The sequence below is a fragment of the Columba livia genome, unplaced genomic scaffold (genome assembly GCF_036013475.1).
Source record: "Columba livia isolate bColLiv1 breed racing homer unplaced genomic scaffold, bColLiv1.pat.W.v2 Scaffold_82, whole genome shotgun sequence".
Taxonomy (NCBI): domain Eukaryota; kingdom Metazoa; phylum Chordata; class Aves; order Columbiformes; family Columbidae; genus Columba; species Columba livia.
In genome coordinates this window covers 327,953-351,313 of record NW_027043810.1, presented here as the reverse complement: position 1 = coordinate 351,313, position 23,361 = coordinate 327,953, and the positions used below count along the sequence as shown (strand labels likewise).

The 23,361-nt window shown below is 44.6% G+C and overlaps 1 protein-coding gene across 1 annotated transcript in view; it reads right to left on the bottom strand.

Moving 5' to 3' along the window:
• Window positions 1-22,361, bottom strand: part of LOC135575291 (alpha-2-macroglobulin-like protein 1) — a 29,679-nt gene extending 7,318 nt beyond the window's left edge. The window contains 26 exon segments of the mRNA XM_065048374.1: window positions 1,809-1,962; window positions 3,376-3,450; window positions 4,823-4,979; window positions 5,077-5,101; window positions 5,104-5,157; window positions 6,372-6,548; window positions 7,151-7,234; window positions 7,530-7,581; window positions 7,750-7,871; window positions 8,012-8,138; window positions 8,344-8,569; window positions 8,664-8,772; window positions 9,325-9,430; window positions 10,714-10,872; window positions 12,083-12,235; window positions 12,737-12,903; window positions 13,400-13,463; window positions 14,318-14,551; window positions 15,760-15,912; window positions 16,711-16,820; window positions 17,105-17,210; window positions 17,636-17,752; window positions 20,879-20,899; window positions 21,220-21,272; window positions 21,932-22,015; window positions 22,319-22,361. Of these exon segments, the coding sequence (XP_064904446.1) occupies window positions 1,809-1,962; window positions 3,376-3,450; window positions 4,823-4,979; window positions 5,077-5,101; window positions 5,104-5,157; window positions 6,372-6,548; window positions 7,151-7,234; window positions 7,530-7,581; window positions 7,750-7,871; window positions 8,012-8,138; window positions 8,344-8,569; window positions 8,664-8,772; window positions 9,325-9,430; window positions 10,714-10,872; window positions 12,083-12,235; window positions 12,737-12,903; window positions 13,400-13,463; window positions 14,318-14,551; window positions 15,760-15,912; window positions 16,711-16,820; window positions 17,105-17,210; window positions 17,636-17,752; window positions 20,879-20,899; window positions 21,220-21,272; window positions 21,932-22,015; window positions 22,319-22,361 (2,932 nt within the window).
• Window positions 22,362-23,361: the final 1,000 nt, after the last annotated feature.

Sequence of the window (23,361 nt, the reverse complement as noted above, 5' to 3'; positions counted from 1 at the left end):
ACTCATTTCCAGCAAGTTTTATCTCTTGTACAAGAATTGGTCACTCTTGGGGGGAGATTGGCTGGCAGGCTACCAGAGGAGCAAAACTACCCAACTTATTTTGTTGGCATCCTCACTGTGCAGTGCATAGACTGGGAGAATTTAAGATAGACCTGAGTTCCCACTTATGGTCCAAGCTTACAGGCTCTGAACACATCTGAGTTTGGTTGAATGTTTTGCTGTATGGTCTAACCAAAATTCAGCTAAGAACTTTGTTGTGCCAGTGTAGGCACCTGCTGTGATGGTACGAATGTGAAAACCTGAAATGCTTTTAAATTACAAGTCAATCACAAAATCACTTATTTGCATAAAACTAGCATAAAGACTGTAGAATTTAGCTCGGTGACTCTATGGACTGGTCTTACTTCATTATGTTTATCAAAATGGAAGATTTTTGTGTGAGGGATTTGTGATTTGTTACTTCCAAAGTGACATAAGCAGAACAATTTTTTCATGAAGTGGTAGAAGGTGCCTTGGAGATGCAGCTACAGATGACCCAGAGATTAACCTTGATTCTTTAAAAAGCATCAAACTCCTGCTTGAGATCCAACAGTAATCCTGTTAGTGAGGCTAACAGAATCCCAGCCATGAGGCCATGGAACGTGTATCTCTAGTCAGCAGAAGATAATCCTCTTTGGCAGAGATTCTCCAGAGGCCAACTGGCTGCAGCTGGTGGCCATAGTCACATCCTCAGACTCAGCAGACAGAATATAGACACACTTAAATATGTAGAACACCTTTCCCTCAGAACTCCATTGCTCTTGCCAAGTAATTGCTAACTATTATCAGTGGAAGCAAGAACCAAAGAAAACTGTCACCTGCCATATGCAGTTTGTAGTGCTTCATGCCCTAGGGCCTTGAGGGGACATTTTCCATGGTGCTTAGTAAGTTAGAAGCATCAGACTGATTGGACATCAGTGAGGGTATGCTCCAGTCACTTGTTCCATACCTGGATTCTCAGTGGCAACTATGAGAAAATATTGAACTCAGTGTGTGCAGTTCTATTCCTTCCAGTTTACCCAAAGCCACCCTGTGAAGCCAGCTGGGCAACTTGAGTGGCAATGCAGTGAACTGCACTGGTAGCTTGTCAGGGAAAAATCCTTTCCCTTTTTTCTTCTGTGTTATTTTTCAGTCCCCAATTTAGTTCACCATACTGCCTGAGGAACATATGTGGAAAAGAGCTTGCTCAAGCTATGTCAGGTAATGTTGTTAACCAATTGTTTAACCATAGGCTTAGGTGCTTTTGAAATCCCCTTGCTGGAATCCTCATTCAGGATAGAAGCCCATTATTTTCTAAGTTAAAGAAACTAAAAGAAAAACCGAGCTCAGTAGAATGAAAATAAAGATGCATCCACCCAAGGACCCTTGAGCTGTGTAGAGTAGCAGTTGGGGTCAAAAGGTTTGAACTCTGCAAAGAAATGTCCTGATCAGTAGCTGAATGGACATGGTGAGGCAAGTTTCCTCTGCAAGATCTCTTGTACTATGTATGAATTGCTGAAGAATGACACGAACACCACAACTCAATTGTGTACTTTGACCACACAAACTAAGCATGGATTACCTCTGCTGCTTTGATTAGAAATTGTTTCCTGGGTCAGAAAAAACTAGAGACTTTCACAGTTTCAATAAATTATGATTTTTCTGATGCAAAAGCCAACCTGAGAATAGTTAAATTTCCCAAACTCTTGCAATTAAGTCCTACAGATACCAGGTCTTAAATACAGTCATTATCTCTAGAACCCAAAATCTTCTGAAGAGCAACAACCTACCAGTTTCCTTCTCTAGCATATCCAGGAGCTGCTCTCTCATCTCCATGTCCTTTCTCAGTGTGAAGACGTAAGCCATCAAGGCCTTGACATAAAGGCTTGTCTTATCAAGTGTTACATTCTTGAGGCAATGTAAGGCATTATTCAGCATGGTGTCCTGCAAAAGGAATCCAAACCCAGTGAATTTCCCCTGACCAGTTTTTATTGTGAAAATCTACCCCTAACCCTCAAGTACCCCAGCTACATCTTTGATGTATTTCACTACTGTATTTCTTGCAGGGATGTGGAATGTGAAGTAGGGCAGACAATGTGTCACTTGTTGCGGGTTGAAAATAAAGATGTGACTGGGCGGATCACTGGGGTGGAGAATCCAGCCATAGGAAGTGTCTGGTAACACACCAGCTCAGAACTGTCAGATCTGCATGCTGTGGGTCTCAGCTCCTGAGAGGGCACAACATTGTTTTCAGAACTGTAGCAGTAAGGCTGGAATATCAGCCCATCCTGGCTAGAGCAGTCTACACTTGACTTGAAGATCATGGCTTTTATTTCTAGTCTGAAGGAGCAGGGTTTCATACCTGAAAGGTGGTGTCGAGGGTTAAGATTGTGGGGTGACAATAAAACCCTGGCAGATGTATTGTTAACCCCCTCTCCCCCTCCCCACACTTCCCCCTCCCTCTCCCCCCTTTTCACTAAGGAGAGGCTATTGGGAGGAAAAGAAGCACAGAGTGAAGAGAGTTGGAAAAAATTAAAGATGTTTTACTAATGCTACTAATAAGAATAGAGAAAATAATACAAAATATACAAAACCAATCTTGAAAGTCTCAGCAACTGCAGAGCCGGCAACCAAAGTCCTGGATTAGACTCCGCAGCCAATAGGAGCTGGATTCAGTCTGTCACTAGGCCTCAGTTCGCAGGGACGACTAGCAAGGTCCTCTTCTAAAGTCAGCCATGAGCAGAAGGGAAAAGGGAAAAGCAAAAAGATCCTCGTGATCTCCCACTTTTATGTGAAGTATTCACGTGAATGGAATGTTATACACAGTTGGTCAGTTTCTTGGTCTCTTTCTTCTCGTCGCCCCTCTCGGAGATGTCCATCTGTGCTTATCAATAAGTTTGCATTCCATTGCTAGGTTTACCAAAACATGTGTCTGGTTCTCCAGGAAAATGCAGTTAATATGAAGGCTTTAGCTGACAGGCAAAATACACTGAAAGAGAAACTTGTTTTTTAGCAAAACCAGGACAGGTGGTCTTTTCTTTCTCCTTTAGCTATGTTGATCAGTTTAATGAAAACTATTGCCTCTCCCTGCAGACTCTGAGCCGTTTTCAGAGACAATTGTTTCCACTGAGATCATTTGGGAATGGCAGATGCTCTGCTTTTCCGCAAATCAGGCCATTTATATTAAAAAAATCCTTAGAGAGTTAAAAATTTCCCTTGAGCTTAGGGTGTACAAAGGTGGGACATGACAGAACCTTTCACTAATTCAAGCTGGGTACTCCGTGAAATCACAGACCTGGGGAGGACTGAAGGGTGGAGCATGCTCCCAAGCCCTGCAAGAGTAATGATGTGACTTTCATTCTTCTCCAGATGAAGCTCCACCAATGCAGCAGTGATATAGGCTGTTAATGAGATCATATCATCCACAGCACCCTGCAAGGCACATGGACATCAGAAAGGGACAAAACCAACCAGCCAAGCCTGTCATCATATAGCCACTGAAACATCCTATGAATGGTATATCTGAGAGAGTACAGTGGCATGCCTCTGGGCATTCCTGGACATGTGGGGACTGAAGAAAGACCTACAGGCTCACTTACTGAATATCATGAAAGTCTGGTATTGGGGGCAGCCTGACAGCCATATTGTACATGCAGCCTAGATGTGCCTTCTCATAGAAGGGCATGAAGCAAACTTTTAAGCTGTTTATTTTATCAGTGACTGGACACCAGAACAAATATTTATGGTGCACGGTTTGCATACAAAAAAGCAATGCATGTTTATACACAATTCAGCTGACTGTGAGATGCTACAAGAGCTTCTTTTCCCATAAGAGAACACTAATTCTTGGGGGAGTTCTGCTTGAATCCTCAGACATGAGACAAGACTAGATCTAAAATGAGCAGAGAAATTTGGGCTGAGACACTGAGAAGCATAGTTGACAACTGAATAGCAGAAACTTTGAAGTGTAAGGGGTGAGCGGGAAACCTATTACAAAAAAAAATCTGTTCAAATAGAAAGCCCAAGCTAAGAAATTCATGAAAGTCAGACAAGAATGAACAGCCTACATGTATACTCTGTTTTTATTTTGTATTGCATCAAATTTTTATGAAAAAAAAAGTGTAAGCCTTTGCTTTACTGAAATAGCAGCCTGATTTCTTTTGTAAACCTGCCTTGTACTTCATATGGGTGACTTTACAGTCTGACCACTCTGGATTATTCTTGCCTTTACAAAGACAATGAACTCAAGTATTGCCACACTGCACGAACACTGTTTGGTACCTGAGTACTAGGGCATGTTCACCAAAAGTTTGGTGCATTTCCAGCTACACTGCAGGGATCATTTAGGGGCTGCCAGGTTCCAGGAGAAGTCACATTTGGTGGGCAATAGAGGTGCAACTGTGTCTTCAGATAATCCCATATTAGAGCGCACAGTCAGGCCAATCTGGAGAGTATTGTGCATCATAAGGCATGAGATAAGGGAGAATCCAAACAGTGTAATCTAGACAAGCACTAAAATATAAAAATATTTATCCCTCTGCCCCTGAAATGCCTTGGTACAATTAGCCATGGTGCCTTTTGACTAGAGTAAAAATGGAGAAAACCTAGCAGACATTAAAACCTCACACAGAAGAAATGCTTGCTGCTTTAGGCCATGCTTTTTCATTCTACCCTGGGTAGATGCCTTGGCTGTGCTAGACCATGGGGACATTGTTTTGTGCTACTGTGCAGAGTGAAGGAGCCTGAGGAAGCAACCCTGTGCCCCACACTGTGTTCCCCCCACTCCCATGTTTGGCAGCTATACCTTCAAGTCATTGTTGAAGAGCTTCCCCACACTACGGAAGCAGCCACTGGGCAGCTAGTGCTTCTGCAGCCAGAGCAGAGCATTGTGCACATGATCCTGACTGATGTAAATGTAAGAACTGGCTTGTCCAAAGGACCTGTCTACAAATGCTGTCAGCCTGTGAACAAAGCATAAAGAAATTCCACGTCACAGCCAGGAGATGAACCAGAAATGACAATAGGTTTGGGAGGATGGTACAAATTTTGGTCATTCACCATGTATTGCCCTGGTTGTCAGATTTCCAAAGGCACTGTAGGAGCCATCATCATGTTTGTAGAGCAGCTGACTCTGATAACCTATGAAGACAGATGCCAGGACACAATTTTTAGTGTGTGAGGGCCTGTAGCATCTCAAGCCACATCTTTGCTGTGGGAAAAGGCTTCACAGCATGAGACTTCATTAGGTCCACAGTCAGAGACTTTGAGGCAAACCTACCAAACACAATTCTCTGTGCATCCCACAGCATCAGCCTGACAAGAAGCAGTTGCACAGTGTCACTGATGTGCACTATGTGGCTGCTCTGCATTACTAGCGCTGCTACGTGCAAGTACTGTGAGTGTCTGTCCTGCTGGTTTTGCAGAACAGTGACATACTCACCACGTTGTATCTCCCCATGCCCCAGGGAACCCTCACGTGCACCATGTTGTGAATGAAAAGATCTGCAGGAGTGAGGAGGAAGGCATTTCATAGAGGGGACCAATATGAAAACGCGTTTGTTGTTCAGCACTGCAGCTAGCCCTGGTGAGACTCTTGAAAGCACTTTTTATGGGATGTACAGAAAGGAGCAAGCCCTGCCTTTAAGCTCTGAGGGCAGAACACCGTCCCCATCTGTTTGGCCTTCCTCAGCCCCCCACATGACCTCACTGTTCACCCTCCATGCCACCCCTCTGCTGCCAGCATTCCCCTAGGTAGGATCACTTCTCCCAGATATGTGTCCCAACTTGCAGTACAAGAGAGAAAAGGGAAAGGAGAGGGAGTAAAATCCTATCTATAGGAGGCTGCTGAGCTTGCAGTGTAGCAGACTAAGGGAACTGGCAGGCCATAATGTGAGGAACATTGCAAAATGAGCCACAGACAAAGGCACTGTATTAAATTCAGATTATATCGGACTGATCTGACACAACCCCACAATATGTGCCCTAAAACAGAGGGAAACACTAAGCTACCAAACTCCTATCTCCCCGCAAAGGCCACGCTTTATCCCAATTAATAGCAGCTGATGCCCCGTTTTCACAAGGGATTTCTGTCTCCCTCAAACCCATAAAGGAACAAACCATAATCACTGCATAATGATGGAGATTGTTAATTACCCACACCCTCCTCAGAAAAGCAGGTTTAATATTTCAATAAAGACAGAGGCAGAAGTCCTGCTTCCTCAGAAACATGTTTCCTTTCCATTAGACATCTCCCTTATTCTCTATATCTTCCTTTCTCACAGCTCTGGCAATGCTCCCACCAGACCAGTGCCCCACATTGATTTTGCAGCAGAAGGCAGAAGGACAATGTTTACCTGTTCTCAGGAATTTCAGTGCTTTTTCTTCAATTTCTGGGTACAGTTGTTTAGTCTTTTTCACGTACTGGAGTATGAAGATGTTTGGTGCAAACTGAACCATGTTTTGCTCACCACAGCCAAAGGGCATCATTAGCAGATGGTCTAAATTTTGAAGTGCTGGGCCCATGATGTCCCCTTAATTTTGAAGTGGAAGGGCAGGAGAAATGGAAAGCACAGACATTCAGTAGTATGAAAATAAGGGACTGCTGCATTCTCTAAACTCTACTGGGGTTCCAGAAAAGAGACGGCCCCTCACTGAACAGAGATGATTAAGATTTCTGCTGATCTCTCCCATATTAGACCAGCATAAAAGAGAAGACATCATGGTTCTAGAAGGGGGTGGAAATGTGAAGATAAGGGCACCTGAAGAAAGGTGAAGAGAGATGTCATTCCTGAAGGAAAAGAATTACAGAGGCAAACTAGGTGAAAATCTGCAGGGATGGTTTTGGTTTGCTTAGGTGGGTGGCAATGACAGATATCAGAGAGGATACCCCATTTTGTGCCTTCTTGTCCAGTCACTGGAGGGTCACCCAGGATCATTCCTTATGAGATGTTTCCTTATGAGAAGCAAAATACTGACAGATACTGAAAAAGATTACTTGATCCACATTTCTGAGGCCAACACCACACCCCCTACAGTTTATCTTGTGAGGAAATGGGTCAATGCATCATTAAGGGCAAAGCATTGTGCAAGCTCTTCCCACTATGGACCCAAGGACAGGGAAAGCCTTTCTCACCAATCACAGAGAAAGTGGCTCGGTCAGATCCCTCCAGCACTTCTGCAGGCAGCATCAGGGAGAACTCTTCAGAAACAGTGTTATCTGAGGAAGGCAGAACCCAGAAATTTATCTCATTGAAGAAGTATCACACACAAATGTGACATCCGAAGGAGATCCAGGTAAGGATGAAACTTGCAAACAAGTGCCTCAATGCAGGAAATTTTGCCAGGTAGAAGACAAACATGAACAAACTATCATGGTTGTTCTCCCAGGCAGGGATGATGCCACTAGCACTTGCTCTCAAACAAATTCCCACCACCCCTGGTTATTTGCAGTACCACTACCCCTTCCATTCTACTCTCATGATCAGTAACAGTCAGAGATTTTTGCCTCAGACCTGCAGCACAGCAAAAGGCATAATGGGTCTTCTCTTGTAGGACACCTCCTGGCTGCAGATGGAGAAAGACTAGTTAGAGAAGCTAGGAAAATAAATCACCATGCCTTTGCAGGCCTATCTGCTTCTGAGAAGGGACTAAACTTCCTCTTAGCATCTTGTTAACTGCCTCAGGGGACGATCCACTGTCCCCAGGTGTTCTCCACCCTGAGGTCTGACTAACCTTCAAAAGCAGAGGTTTTATCACTGTGTCTCTCTCACCTTGCAAAGGTGTCACAGCAATCCTGTTACCAAAGAGATTGTGTGAATCTTCTGCCACGCTGCTCACAGTGACATTCACTTTGCCTGCAGGGAGCACAGGGGCACATTGCTGAGCACTCACAGCAAGCAGCTCTGCATACAAGCATAGGGACCCAACATGCAGAGGCAGGCGAATTCCACCTCTCTTCCTGTTAGCTGCCACACATCCCTCTGCTCAACCTCACCCAGTCTGGTGGCTGTCACGTTCCACTCAAAGGTTTTTGCTTCGTTAGCACAGAGGCAGCTGGTGAACTGGCACTCTGGACAGGCATCCACCTTTAGTTCTGGAGTTTCTGTGAGAGTGGTGCGCACCTGAGTGTGGTGGGGTGTAAAGGCACACGTTAGCATAGTGTTAGTACCAGGTGCTTCTAAAAGGAGCAAACACCATGAGTCATAAAGTGTGAGGCTGTGCTTTATGGCCCAGATGCCAGTAGCTAGAGCTCCTGGGAAGCTCATAGTTTGGCTTTGGGCTCAAGTTGTTGCTCTGGCAGCGGTGTGTAACTGAGGGAATGCTCACCTGGATACAGTCCTTGAGGCAGTTGAAGACAGTAGCTTTTAGACTGAAAGTCTCTCCTTGAATCAGAGAATATGGCAGTGACAGATCTACAAAGAAAGGTTGGAAGACCTTAAGAGTGGTCAGAGGAGACCACCCAAATCCAGTATCAGCAACACAGAAGGTGTTGGCATTCCATTCTGTGATGGTGTCAGGTACAGCAGCTTGGAGAGATGCTTGCCCATCATCTCTACAGCAGGAAGAGAGAGAGAGAAACTTGCTCAGAAGCAATCAGAAGTCTCCAGGGGTCTCTCTGGGGAAGGCAGGTAGAGGCCGTTACCAACCTGACAGAGACCAAATCTGAAATCCAGGTCTCTGGGAAAAGTGTCCGTGGTCTTGGCTTCCTTGTGTTATCAGAGTGAGGTACAGAATCATTATGGCCAACATGATTTTCTGCAGAAAAGCAAGTGATACCTCAGGAAACAGTATATGTAGCTTACAAGCGAAATTAGTTTGTCATTCACAGGCAGTTTAACACAAACCGTAAATGCTTTGTGACACAGAAAAAGAGTGGACAGAGCTGGCTTTTCAGTGAGAATCTAGCACAGTGTCTGTGTCTTTGACGAACACAGATTTAGGGAGGCAGAGTTGGGTTGAATTTAGCCTGAGACTCAGTCTGACAGATACAGCAAATTTGGTCTGGATCCAGGGGGAGACAGCATCCTCAAATGGAGTTGCACTCTTTTAAATAATCTGTGAAACTGCTGGTGGAGGGCACACTACGTTTTCTGTGAAGAATGCAGAACACCAGGATAGCCAATAAAGCACAGATATCTGAGCTTTTATCTGTGATTTATCAATCAGGTCCAGGACACAAGCTTTGATCCTCTCATACACAAGCAAGAAACACAGTAGGATGGAAGTCAGCTGTTTCAGCTGCAGGCTGGCCAGAATTGTAAGAAGAGAGCCCCTTCAGTCAAGGAGATGGACATGTCTGTTCCTTACCAAAAACACTGTATTTTCCAATATACTTCTTTTTCTCAAAGCCTGGTTTCATACAGGAAACTGGTTTCTTGATTCTAGTATTGGTTAATATTTTCATGCGCAATATCTGGGAAAACAGTTAAGAGAGTAAATCAATGACAAAAAGGAACAAGAACTGTTGAAAATATCTCATGATAGCAGGTGTCATAAGGGGGCTGGTGGTAGCTGAAACTTTCTAAAATGCTGCTTGCTTGTATACGTATGCAAAGACTTACAGGCTCAGACTCTGGTCAGTACATAAAGAATGGAAACAAGCTTCTGAAGAATACTGAGGCCAGTCATTACTTCTCATAAATGTCAACTTCATATGCCTAACCTTAACAATGAGCCAGAGCCAAACACTGTATATCCTGTGAAAAACTTAAAAGAAAAAAAAATTCCAGGCTCTGCACAATTTTGGAATGGAAAGATCTGACTGGCTGTTCACATAAAACTGTTCTTACAGAAGTTAGTACCAGTCCTGTCTTAGAAAACAGAGAGGGAACCACACTAGAACGTAGTATGGATTCTGGTTTTGTCTGAATGAGACTCAGAGTCTCAGGGCCTGTACTGCACAAAGTGGAAATACTGGATTGAATGCGCCTTCATTTGCATGGACTGAGAAGAAGACACCACCCCACCAAAAGAATACACGTGATCCCGTGAGCAATCCTTGCTATGATTTAATGGTATACAGGTCACTGAGAGCTCTTCTGCTTTCTTGAAGTGCCAAAACCATTCATGGACAGTATTGGTCCTCACTGTTTCTGTGGAGGATGTACATGCCTGTGGACTTAAGTTACAGGCTCCTCTTCCACTTGAGCTTGCCTAGCTGCTCCCTGTTTAACCATGCAGGTCTCCTGGCTCCCTTCCTTGACTTCCTACGTGTCGGGATGCTCTGATCTTGAGCTTGGAAGAATGCTAGTCCTTGAATGCTAACCAACAGTCCTGGGCACCTTTAACTTCAAGTACCCTTTCCCATGGGATTTCCCCTAGCAATTGCTTGAAAAGGCCAAAGTTTGCCCTACTAAAGTCCAGGGTTGTGATTCTGCATGGTATTCTATTCCTGCCACATGAGATCCTGAACTCCAGCATCTGATGGTCACTGCAACCAAGGCAGCCCTTAACCTTTACTACTTCAACCAGACCCTCCTTGTTAGTAAGAATGAGATCCAGCAGCGCTCCTCTCCTAGTCGGCTCATCCACCACACCAATCAGTGTGGCTACACAGACAAACAAGGCACAAATTACTTGTAGCAATCAAAATCAGGGCAGCTGAAGTGTTCTAAGAGTGACTTATTGTAGGCATTCAGGATGGCATACTGGCAACTGCTGGCTCAGGAAAAGTTTGGTGCAAGTGCAGAGACTCACCTTAAACAGATTAAAGACATCAGCATCACTTTGGTACCATGATGCTGCCATCTTTTTGTGAAGACTGGACTACTGGGGCAGACAAGGGTATGCCTCAAAGTCTTCCAGGTGATAAGGGAACCCTCGTCCTCCAATCATAAAGCTGTCATCAAAGATCTCCTTATACAGGTGCAATGGAAAAACAGAGGTCTTCATAAGGAACTGGCCAACGAGCATGAGTATGGGTCAAATATTTGGATTGTAGCTCTCAATTATATTTCATAAGGCTTTGCAGTTAAGGAAGTTAGCACTGGCCCAGCTTATACCAAGGGACATGAAGCCCAAGGAGTGGATGTAGGCAAGTAGCTTTTAGTTTGCAGACTTTCACCTCTTACATTTCAAGCCTTTTAACTCTAGGATGCAAGATTAGGATAAAGCACATTGTTCAGCTGGAGCTCAAGGCACTGGCACATCTGACTTACATATTTAATGATTACAACTTTCTATACGTGTTAGTAGATGATGCAAGTGTTCTGCCCTAGAACAGCATTCCTGTAAAATGGAACACCAGATCACATTGTGGGTCCTATCTTCAGGTGCAGCAAGTCTCCCTGTATTTGGTGAAGCTTCTTTGTAACAAACTGACCTGCTATAACTTAACTTACAACTTTGCATGAGGCATATACATGTATATTGTCTTTGATATACATTGTAGAATTATGTTAGAATTTTCAGTTCTTCCAGTGTTTTTGTTCTATGTCTTAAATTCTTTCCTCTGAAACACATGACCGCTTTAAGATAAGTTTCTTCAGTCTTTCTGGATTCTCAGAATGCACCTGGGTGCCAACAAGATCCTGACCCCTGATCACTTTTCACCAGCCACTGTGTGTGGTGGGTGCTGTCCTCTAGCTATTCTTTTCTAAATAACTCCTCAGCTGCTCAGCCTGATCTGCCATAGGGTTATAATCCAGCAATATTTGGGGCAGAGGGATAGGAGGACCCTACTGGGACAAAATTCAGTTTCAGAGGTTTAGCCCCACTGCCAGGTGGAAGATGGAGGACTAGAGAAACAGGTGGATGCAAGGAAAGCTGCTAAGCACTCTCCCTCCAAGCAGACAGCACCAGCACCTCTTTGAAGCTGCTCTCCCCACCCAGCCCTGCAGTGCCATGCAGCATCCACCACTCCCCAGGCAGAGGCCCACAGTGCATGGCTGATGCATGCGGAACATGATCACCACATAACTGCTCAGAAGAGGCTGAGGAGGGCGAATGTCAGGGCAGCCACCTAACATTGCAGCGATGTCCTGAGGCACACTATAGGCTTCTTCTTACCAACGCATCGCATGGAGACAGAAGGCAGGTGAACACTAGGGAGTTGGTCACAGCAGGCAGCACTCACTGTGTTTGCTATTAGGGTATTGTCCTTGTTCAGAAGGACACTCTTGTCAACAGCTTGGACAGAGCACGGGGATCCCAGAGCAGCCTTGAGGTCCAGACTGACTTTTGACCCTGGAACTTTCTCGTGTGAGAAGTCCAGTGCCACCTGCAGAAGAAAAGACAGGGTCAGGGGGCATACTTTTGGAGGGTGTGACCCTGTGACTCTTAGATGTCTGGCCAGCAGAGGGAAGGACAGCGAATAAGGGAAGAGGGCTGAGATGCTGAAACAGGTCGTTCTGGAAACCCATTGGGAAGGTTACAGGGGCTGCTCTGTGTATAGCCCAGCTAGAATTCCCCTTCCACCACACAGCCTCCACCCTCTGATCCAGAACTACCACAGGGAGATAAGCAGGCAGGCTTCTCTTCTGTGTTAGGGACAACATGAGGGGCAGTGTGCTCCCAAGTCAGTCACAGGGAATGGGAAGAGAAACCAGTCAGTGTTTGGGAGGGCAGGACTAGGAATTTAGGAAAGAAGTTTTCTTGTTCTGTTTCACAGCCAAAAGTAATGGGCATCTGGTTTGGTATGTATCCAGTTTACACCACTTAGCTGAGGATAAAACACGACCAGGAACCACAGCAGTCCAGAGCACATCAATGATGATATCACACTCCTTGTGTTTCTACTCATCTTGTGTCTAAAGCACTCTTCTACTTGAAACTCTTCCATGTCAGCCACCACCTCTCCATACAAGAAGACTGCATACAGTAGAAGCTTGATGTCAGGCAGGAAGTCATTGCCAATAGTCAGAGTCAATGAGAAGGAGCCCTGCAGATCTGCACAAGATAGCAGCAAGGAAGAGAGGGAAAGCATTCAATTGAATCGACTCATTGGGGAATGACACAAAATAAGAACAAAAAGAGGGAATTTAATAATTTCTACCTGCAGATCAGAATATTCCACACAGATATTGTCATAGATAAACAATAAAACCAGGATACTGGCCACTTCTTTGGTTCAATGTTGGCAAAAATATTCTTCTTCCCTACTGTACCTTAAATAAACAGGCAAGATACACATTCCAAAGGTACAAGCTAGTGGCAGAGTCTTAAGACTGGATAGTAGATGAATTAGACAAGGCAGGAGGACAGTCACCTGGAAGGACACTGAACTGATATGAGTGAAGATTTTATTGGTCTAATGAGGTGGACCACCACTAAGAATTTAGTTGAATAGCTCCCACCTGTGGATAACACCTGCAGAGGTTGCCACTGGATAGCAGTAACACTTTTCTTGAGTGTGTTATGAGGCACTTCATGCATTTCTACTCACTCTCATGCTGGAGAATTGGCACCCGCTTCTCTCGATTGAAAAGGATCTTGCGTTTTGCTATAGCCTGAAGAACAAAGAGAGGAGCCATTTAAAGGGTCTGAATTCTGACAGCATGAGGAGAGTGGGAAAAAACAAGAGAAGAGAGAAGGACATCAGACGTTTTTTCACAGAAACTCCTCTGGCAGGCCATGACTTGAAGAGCTCTGCAAAAGAGGTGGTGATAGCATAGCTTGGAAGGGACTTGAGAGGTATCAGTTAGGCAATAAGAAGACATGGCCACTTATGAAGGCAAAGGTACATCTGAAGATAAGAGCGGCTGCTCTTAAGCCCTAGTGAACTCTGATCTTCACTATACCAAGATACAGTACTTTTTAACCGTATGAATGAGCCTAGTTCAGTAACCACAATACTCATAACCTCTCAGCTAGGCTGTAGTCACACTTGCTTTGGACTTACTGATTACATACCTCTGGAGTCCATCAATGCCATATGCAATTTCAAGCCTTTTCCTGTAAAGATACAGGCCAGGGAAGGTCAGCTGCCCCAGAGATTGTCTTCTGAGTTCACAGACAGATTGCCCCAGACACAGATGGAGGTCTAGAGCATACCTGCTGGGCAGAAACCAGGTTAGCCCTCCACTGCCACCCATGTGAACATAATAGAAAGTAGGGTGAATGGCAGGCAATCACCCAGGCTTAGGTCAAGGTACTCCTAACAAAGCAAAGCAGCTGCAGGCTAGGAGCAGGTCCAGGAACTGGAAAACAGCAGTAGGTTTGGGCAGAACAGAACACACATACTGACTTATACTGGCCTGGGAGCAGCTTACCCTTTTCCATGAGTAACTATGTGCCATGTGAAAAGGGTAAAATACCAGCAAGCGTAGTCTTTCCCTGAGATTCAGTTGTCTTCTGTGCTCACCAAGTAGTAGAAATTGATGTGGTCTGCTTCAGAGCTGAGTTTATTCTGGTCAAGGATATAATCCACTTGCACTTCTTGCTCTTGATCACAAGGCATCACATCATTCCTGGCCTTGATCTCAAGGAAGCTGTTGCTCTCAGAATAGAAAGGTTTCAGCCAATGGAAGCTGTCCTCAACTCCTGTGTAGCTTTCAGAAGAATTCTGCTCATTGTCTTTTCCAAGCTTGTAGGTAGCCTTCAGAGCACAAAAACATGAGTTGGCAATCAGTATCAAGTGACATAAGGGAGCTTTTACACCTGCTGAAAACAGAAAAGTTATTACCTGAGTTGACAGCAGACCATGCATCTGTATGCTTAAAATATTCTTTTGTTTAAATGTTATTTTAAAGTCTCTTATGAGACTTTCTCTTACAAAGTTTTAGTAAAAATCTAAGTCTAGTAGATCTGCCTAAAGTCTCAATTTTCCTCCTTTATGTTTCCATGGGTGTACACCCCACTCCGGCACAGCACCCCTATTTTCAATTTGTTTTTCTGGTCAAATGCCCTGAAGCACAAGAGGCACTAAACCAACTTTTCTGTGGTGAAGCTCTACTTCTCTGAAGATAATTTAGGACTCTGTGGACAATAGCTGTGGGCCTAGGAACAAGAACTAGAGCCAGTCCCCAGACTCCCTGAGGACAGAAATCTACATCCCAGATTACAGAACCTCTGATCACCAAATCCTGCCCAATCAAAATTAGGGAACCTTACCCTGTATAGACTGGAGTCTCAGGGAAAAACATCTGGAACAATAGTCCTAGTCTCTGAGAAACAGGTGGCAATAAGGAGATTGTACTCTTTGGGCATGAATCCCACATAAGCTGCAGGTATGCAGGTAGTGGGAAGATAGGTGGAGTGCCAGACTGGTAACAATGAGCTCTAACTGTAGGATCAGGAGCTGTGAGAAGAAGCAGCCAGGTGCTTCAAGGTCTGGTATTGAAAGGGAGGTCAAGAGCAGCTGCCTGACAAGCTGAGCCTGGACAAGCTGTGTGTTGCTGCAGGGTGAGGGCAGCCACTAGAAGTGGAGTTCAGAGGCAGGTGTCAACTGCCGGTTCTGCTGAGCCACCTCCAGCATACGTCTCAGAATGGATAAAGGGGAGATTTCCTCCAAGGAAGTGTTCAGATTAACAAATGTTTTTAGTGAAGTCAAAGGAACATGAGGGAGGATACAAAAGATCATGCTCAAGCTCAGGACAGCACAGCACCTTTGGTGATCATCTGGTTGAACTGTTGCCAATTTCTGGTTTCCCTGAGGAGATGGCACTGGAGAGTAGAGATGCTTCTACAGATGAAGTGAAATGAGATTGGGAGACTGTGCTCCAAAACCTCATATTTCTTCCACTTTCCATCCTTTTCCTCGGTCTACCTTCACTTTATCTTTCTTCTTCTGTGGCTGATGCTCACCTTCAGAGAAACCAGTGTGCTGTTCCAGCTGGTGGTATCCAGTGAGAAGTGGACTTCCCCATTCTTATCTGTGAGGAATGACAGGTGTGTCTCCTCATCATTGACATCAACTGTTTCATTACTGAGGGGAGACTCACTACTGTGGCAGAACACCTGCGGAGAAGGGGAAGAAGTTAATACCCTGTTGTGTCACACTCTGAGGCACTACCAGTGCTTAACATTAATAATTTCTATCATTAGGCTTCCTTAGCCCTTCCAGCTTTCAGATAGGTTGGAAAGATCCAAATAAAAGTGAAATAAACACACAAAACCGGTGATGTGCAGCTGTTAAGGTCTAGAAATAAATGGTAGTGCAGTCAAATAAGATACCTATATTGGAAGAAAAAAGGTGCTTTCCTCACATCTTGGGCTTTTTCTTGGACAATGCTGAAGGATCCTTGTCAATCTGAAACAGCCTTGTCTCTAGCAACTTAACTTTTCTGTTGCTTGCTCTCCGTCATGCTGGGGTTAGTACTAGCCCAGATGAAAGTCTTTCTAGCCCCAGTGGGACAGCAGTCCTAGCATCACCAAGGGGACTTGAGTCAGAAATGACTGTGAAGAGATATACAAGGCTTTAGTGATTTCTGCCATGTCACCATGAGCATTTGTCTGAAGGGAATGTTATTTCCATGCTGATGGAACCCCTAGCCCATATTGCCTTAAATTGTACAGACTAGTTTCAGGAGCTGTTCCTGGAGAAGCCTCCAGTCATTGCAGCTGGCCTCAAAATTCCTGTCCAGGGAATATACTAGGTTAGGATGGGCAGAAGAAATTGCTTCTACAGGATGCTTAACTCACAGTTGTTGTTTACCAGCAGAGCTGCACTTACTTTCCTAGAGACTGTTGCTTTCTGCCTACAGAAGTTTAGATCTAGGATGTATTCTCAGCAGAGAAGGATTCTGTGAGCATTACCTTCCCTGTGTATGGTAGTCCACGTTTGTAGAATGGATGGAGGTTGATAAACTCTATAGACTTCATTCTCATTGCAACAGGAATTACAACCACTTCCTTAGCCTCTACTCCTGGGTAGAGAGATGAGAAATCTGTTAAACCCCAGCATTGCTCTTCGGAAAGCAGAAGACAAGAAGGTGCTTCAATGCTAACTGCATATATAACTTCTAAATTTAGGAGAGAAAATACATTCTTCTAGGCTATGATTCCCTCAGCCTTTCTGGGCCCTCTGCTTCATGACATGATGCGTCGTACCTATAACTACTTACTTATCTTTATTTAAGATAAACTAGATGACTGTTTAACTATGGACAGCTACACTGTAGATGCCTAAAAGTGGCCTGAGGGACCTCACCCACAGTGTGACAGTTTGAACAATGGACGCCTCCTGTTGCCAGAGCTAGGTGCACATTAACACTGATACTGAAAACCTGCCTTCTTATAGTCAATATTGTGTCAGACTAAAAGGGAAAAGGATTCCTCACAGCAGGAGTGTGCATAAAGCAGCCCTGCCTCAGGTTTAGGAAAAGAGAGGACAAGAGGCTACAGGTAGGGACTACCTGTCAGGATTGTGCACTGTGATTAGCAAGGACTGCAAGGGCTTGTTGCAAACTTCACCATAGCTAGCCAAGGCTTTGCAACTGGCTGAGGAACAACCTGGTGTTCACGCAATCACAAAAAATTTATACATGTGTTAGTGGAGATGAAGGGCGGAGAGGATTAGGAAATCTGGTAATAATAGATGGAAAAGGTATTATACTAGAATAGAGACCATCATCATGCCAGAAGACTTGGGAACCATCAAGTTACTTTTTTCAAAAGGAATTCAACTGCTGCAGAATGGCCAAAACCAAAAAAGTTGCCTGCAATGAAGAGAATGTTTCACATATTCTCCAGTTCCATCTTCCACCCTCTTTCCCATGACAACTATGTAGCTGTCAGTGTCCTCTAATTTCAGAGTCTTCGTCTTCACTGTGAAAGTAGCGCAGCCATTCTTGATTTTCTGCAGAAACAGAGATATGAAAAGAGAGAAAGAGCATGATGTGGAGGAAGATGAACTGTTCCGTAGGTGCTGGGCAAACCTAAAGAAGTATTTCCAAAAACTTGTGGAATAGATGGAAGTTCAAAAACCTGTAATTGCAGAAACCTATTATGGATACCTTAGCCAGAGAAGAAAATTAACACACTTGGATTAAACAGTCACCAAAAAAGTGGCAGAAAAACAAATCACATAAGGGTTAATTATGTCACAAACTCAAGAGACTGGATTAAGCCCAGATCCTGCAGCTGACGGAGTGTGAATGTCTTTACCTGAGCTAAAGGTAATCTCCTCCCTGAAACTGTATGGCCCTGATGAATAAAGCCCAAGAGTGTGACTTTCCAGTCACAACCATCTCTGTGATGTGGCCGTGTTTAACCTGGGCAGCCAGCCACTTACAAATTCAAGAGCGTTCTCAAGCACTAAGGCAGAGACTGGATACAGCCAGTCTGCCAGAGAGATAAGGTGGACAAAGTATTTGTAGTTGTGCCTGTTAAGTTCACTACAGAACCTTGCAGGGCTATTTACATACCATGTGAGAGGCAGCTGGCATTCAGGTAGTGTTTTGCACAGCTACGATTGTACAGAATTCCAGCTGGAGATATTTTGCTACTGGCTGCTCTTTAAAAGATGCAGAGATCCAGCTGGATTTTTGTATTTTGCTTTGTTGCTGGCTGGTCTGACATTTAGAAGTATTTTCTTCTGACTTTCAGGCTGAAAGAACTGCATCTGAAAGCTGGGGAAAAAACAAGTGTGGAGCTTAACCATAAACATATAATGAACACAAACATGCAGAAAGTGTAACCAGCATTGGACATAATCTCAGATGGGACCCTAGCAAGCTTAAGATGATCCATTAAGTGTATGGATACAGCAAGAAACAGGGCATTAAGGCACAGACCATCTGACGCTCTGATAGCTGTTTATTGGTGGGAGTGGTCACAGGACTGAATAGATCAGTGGTCTGATTGCATACAATGTGATACAGACCCTTGGGAAAGACCCCAGACATCATTACTTACACAGAGTTTACAACTTTTTCGGAAATGCTGAGTCACAAATAGTCAGCTAGAGCAGGACTTCAAGCAACAGAGTCACAGGAAGAGGAATCAATGGTCTGATCAGGTCCAGCAAGTGGGAAGACACCAGACTAAACAGGTTAGTACGTATCAAAGCTGTATCAAGGCATGTTAAAGGAACAGATATACATTTCCAGCAGGTTATACTTCCCACTCTCCTATTTGTTCACCTACCAAACATGTTTTCTTTCTCACATTAGTAGAACTTGATAAATTGTATTCCAAGAAGTGTGTTAGTATGACAAAAGTAATATCTGTTTTCCCTTGAAAGGGCTTTCCGCAGGTATACCTGTGTCAAAGGGGAGAAACATTCACCTGAAGACTGGCTGCCTCAGTAGACATATTGATCCAGGCTACCCTCCACCCTCATTGGGGGGAAGTGGATCCTAGGAGAGCTTTGTACTTTGGTTTGCTCAGGAACCTCAGCTCGTTCCTTAAGATCAGTTTGCATCCCTCTCCACCCACTATACCCAGAATCTTCAGTGTCCTTCAGCCTCACAGTAAATGACCAGGTGCAAGAAGGAGCCCATTCCAGGGAGTGATCTGTTTCCCTGAGTCACAGGGTAATGCAAGAGCATCATACTGGACGGACACTTCTCAGCCACAGACAATCTGGAGGTGATTGTGGAGTCAGAGGCCAGAGATCACAGCGGTGTCATGTACTTACTTGCCACAGACAGTCAGCTGAAATTCCTCATCCACTGTAGTGATATATGGAGGGTGCTCAATATTTATTTCATTTTTTTTCAGCACTGCATGAAAGAGAGGAAGGTGAGGATGGAGAGGGAAAAAAGCAATACTGAGTATGAACACTGACTGTAAGTTCTGTTGTAGCTGCAGTCCAGGTGGGGGTGAAGACAGTAATGTCCCCAGTTATTCGTCACCATGCTGCAATAGGGGTTACTCCCTTCAGCCACACCACCCTCTGTTTGCTACTACAATTGCACATGGGGCTGCTTTCCACTCCAGCTCAGTCAAGCACAAACGTTTTAAATGGCACAGGGTTTGTCCTTATGTATCTGAATGGGACTAAGATGTGGTGCTGCTTCCTATTGTATTAATAGCAGCTGATTGGAGTGGATAGTAAACCTGGCTTAGAAGAGGGTAACAATGAGCAGCAGAAAGTGCTCATTACAGGGCTCAGAAACAGCTAGAAGGAGATGTCAGACCACAGCCTCTCCTTTGTACCCTATGCAGCTGCAGAACCACCAGCCCAGTCTGAGGTGTGTGCACAGACCAATCCATCCCTGTCCCCAGCCTGCTGTTATCCCAGGGCAAAAGGTCTGATGAAAATGGCCCCATCTCCCTGTTCTCTTCTCCCAGCAACACTGAAGTTTTTTTTAGCCATGTCTTGTTGCACCGAGATGGTATACTCCCCAAGGGGTGCTTCAAAGGCCAGGGGGAAGGATAGATCCACAATGCCATTTCTTGACTGTACATTCAGCCACTCAGCAATACAGTTATATTCAGGATCCTATTTGGGAAAGGACATGCAGAGCCACCAAGTCACACTGGGAGCATGGGTACCCGGCAGGTCCAGCCGTACCCGGGCACAAGAAGGCACTACAAGGGCTTACCCATGCCCCAGTAGAGAGGTTGCCAGACCACCAGGTGAGATTCCTTCTCCTCCCTCGAAGGGTACTTTTACTGTACTTTTGAATTGCAAAGGCTGCCAAGAACAGTCAAGCTACTGTGAAGTGGTAACACTATAACACTGTGGGAAGGAGAAGCAGCTGTGCTGCATTTACTGAGCTCTGACTCTTGTGCCTTGTGCTCTGTGCAGACAAGGTGTTGGGAAAAGGTTCATTACTGCCATGTCTCTAGCTCAGCTGTGTGCATCACAGGCGTGCTGGCTTGAATGAAGACCCCAGGCTGACAAGGTAGAAAGGACACCAGCTGAACCATTACCATGACCTTATGAGGTTGCATTTGTGACTCAACTCTGTCCAGGAGTGAAAGGGCACAGCAGAAGAGACAGACATCTGACTTCGGTCATTTCTTTGACACTTACCTGTAGCCATATCCGGGAATACTGTAAAAACAAGAGAAACACAAGCTCAGTTTTGTATAGAGCAAGACACCCACGCGAATCAGTATTAATATCACTGCCTGATGTGGGCCCCGACCAAAAATTTCTGTGCCATCCAGACCCCACACTAGGTTTCCTTCTTTCTCTGTGCTAGCTTACACTGTAGTCTTTCTCAAAGGGACCAGTGGATGAGTGGATTCCCTTTCAAAGATCATTTGTTCGTACGGTTTAACAGGCATGAAGGGAGATGTCTCTTTCTTGAGCCACTAGATGTGTCTCATGCTAAGGCTCCTACTTCTAGAAAAGCACAAGGTGATACTCACCTCTTTTTTAATAACGTTAAGGTCATCATCAAGGTTCACAATTCGAAATTTCACTGGAGATATAAAGAAAATGATTGTAAAGCATTCTGGCTGTGACGTATCCTTGCACAAATCTGCTTCTCTTTTCCTGTGCTTCAGTATTCATGTCTCTCTGTTTACCTCAGAGGTATTCAGGTCTTTCCTCAAACAGCCCTCCCCAGCATCTCCCACCGCAGAGGACTCTGTGTGGAAGGTTTATATGCAGCTGCAGGATGTAGAAACTCACTACCTTTACCTGGAAAGATTACAATGATGTGTTAAACACCGGGGTCAGTCTGATGGCAGCCTGTTCGTATTGTGAAGACACTGGAGTAACTCTGTATTTCTAGAGCTCGGAACTGTCACTGTAGGCTTTACTCAAATATGGACAACAGTCTTTAGAATACAAGAGACTTTCCAGTGTTCTAGAGAGTCCTGACTTTCCTTTTAGGTCTCACTAAAGATACTTCACCAAAAAAAGACCCAGGAGCAGCAGGCTGGGCATTTGGTGCAGCACGGCTCAGAGGGGAACATCCTGATGCATACTGTTCCTGGAAACATCTGATAATAGAGATCTGCTGTCTTCCATCTCCAAGAAGCTTATCTTGCTGTACTTGGTAAAGTCTTCCCCTCAGATGTGGCTGCTACCTTGACCCTTCTTTCCACATTTCCATATATCACCTTCTTGCCTTACCTGTTTCTCCTGGTTTGTAAAAGCCCTTGTTTGTCTCTATCAGAATTACATTCTTCTGGGGCTTGACCAGAACTTTCTTGGACCCTCAAAGAGCACATTGTCCCCGCAGTGGATTATGACATTCAGAAAACCCACCACATTCGGCTGTCAGGTTAAAAAAAACACAAACTGCTTGACATTACCAGTAGCTTGAAGGAGAAACAGAGGCACCTATTCTACCAAAATCTCCAACTTCCCTCTCTTCCCTTCCCCTCCTTTAATATAGGTCTTTCCTTCCCCTAGTCATTGTCTGTGCTCTCCAGCTTCCTCATTCTCTTTTCTCTGCCTTTCTCCTTGTCATGTTTGCCATTCTCCACATTTCTTTCTCCCTTTTACTATCTTTCCCACCCTGCACCTCCAGCATCTCAGATGCAGGAGAGTCTGAAGCCATCTAGTTTGTATGAGGAGAAGCAGCCAAGAGAGATATCTTATGTGTGATGTGGAATAATTTCTTTTCCTGGGAATGAACTCTGGCACCTAGGTTGATAGATACAAGGAAATGGAAAACAAATTTGTCAGAGAGTTTGCATCTTATCCCAGATATGAGACATCATCTAATTAAAAAATCCGCAAGCTTCAGAGTCCAAATTTCACTTTACAATTCTATTTCTAACCTGCTTGAAATTATAGGAAGAGGAAGCAGTCACTGCCTGTCATTCATAAACTAGGAGTGAACCAACTGACATGTAATTCTCTCACTTCATGTAAATGTAAGATTTTTATGAAAACAGGAAAACCCATAGGGAAGTCAGATCTGGAGCTGACCAAGACAGTAACAGGAGATGAGATACTGATCAGGCAAAACCAGGACATCTCAGTATCAGAAAGACTGAGCTCACCAGGAGAAAGGTTCTTTTCGCTAACAGCAGACTTCCTTGGCTTTCCAGAGACAGGACTTAATCTCTATTAAGGACTGGCAACAAACATGCAAGAACCAGAAGTGACTAAAGCCCCTCCTTGAGTTCTGCTGAATCTGCAGAACAATCAGGGCATAGACACAGTGACTTTGTACAGTGCTAAGAAAGAAAGGGGCAGTTTGTAGACCCTCAGCACCAGACACATTCCCATGGCACTCCAGAAATGTAACTGAAGTTCCTGTAGTAGTGCCCCAGCCTCAGTGTGTCTAGTTAAGCTAACTAGAGCAGCAAAGTTGCAATGACAGAAATTAAAGCCACCCAAGAAGTATCCAGACTGCCTAGGTGAAATTCAGTTGATTGTGGGTTCAGCACCATCACCACCCATCACAGTTAAATCAAAGCAAACTCAATGTCTATGCAGGCTGCAACCACACCTTGCAATATAGATGCAGCTTTAGAGTAGAATGGCCCTCTTGGAGCTGGCGGGCCAGGCTTCTGAGGAAGCAATTATCGAAAGAATGTATTACCAATGCA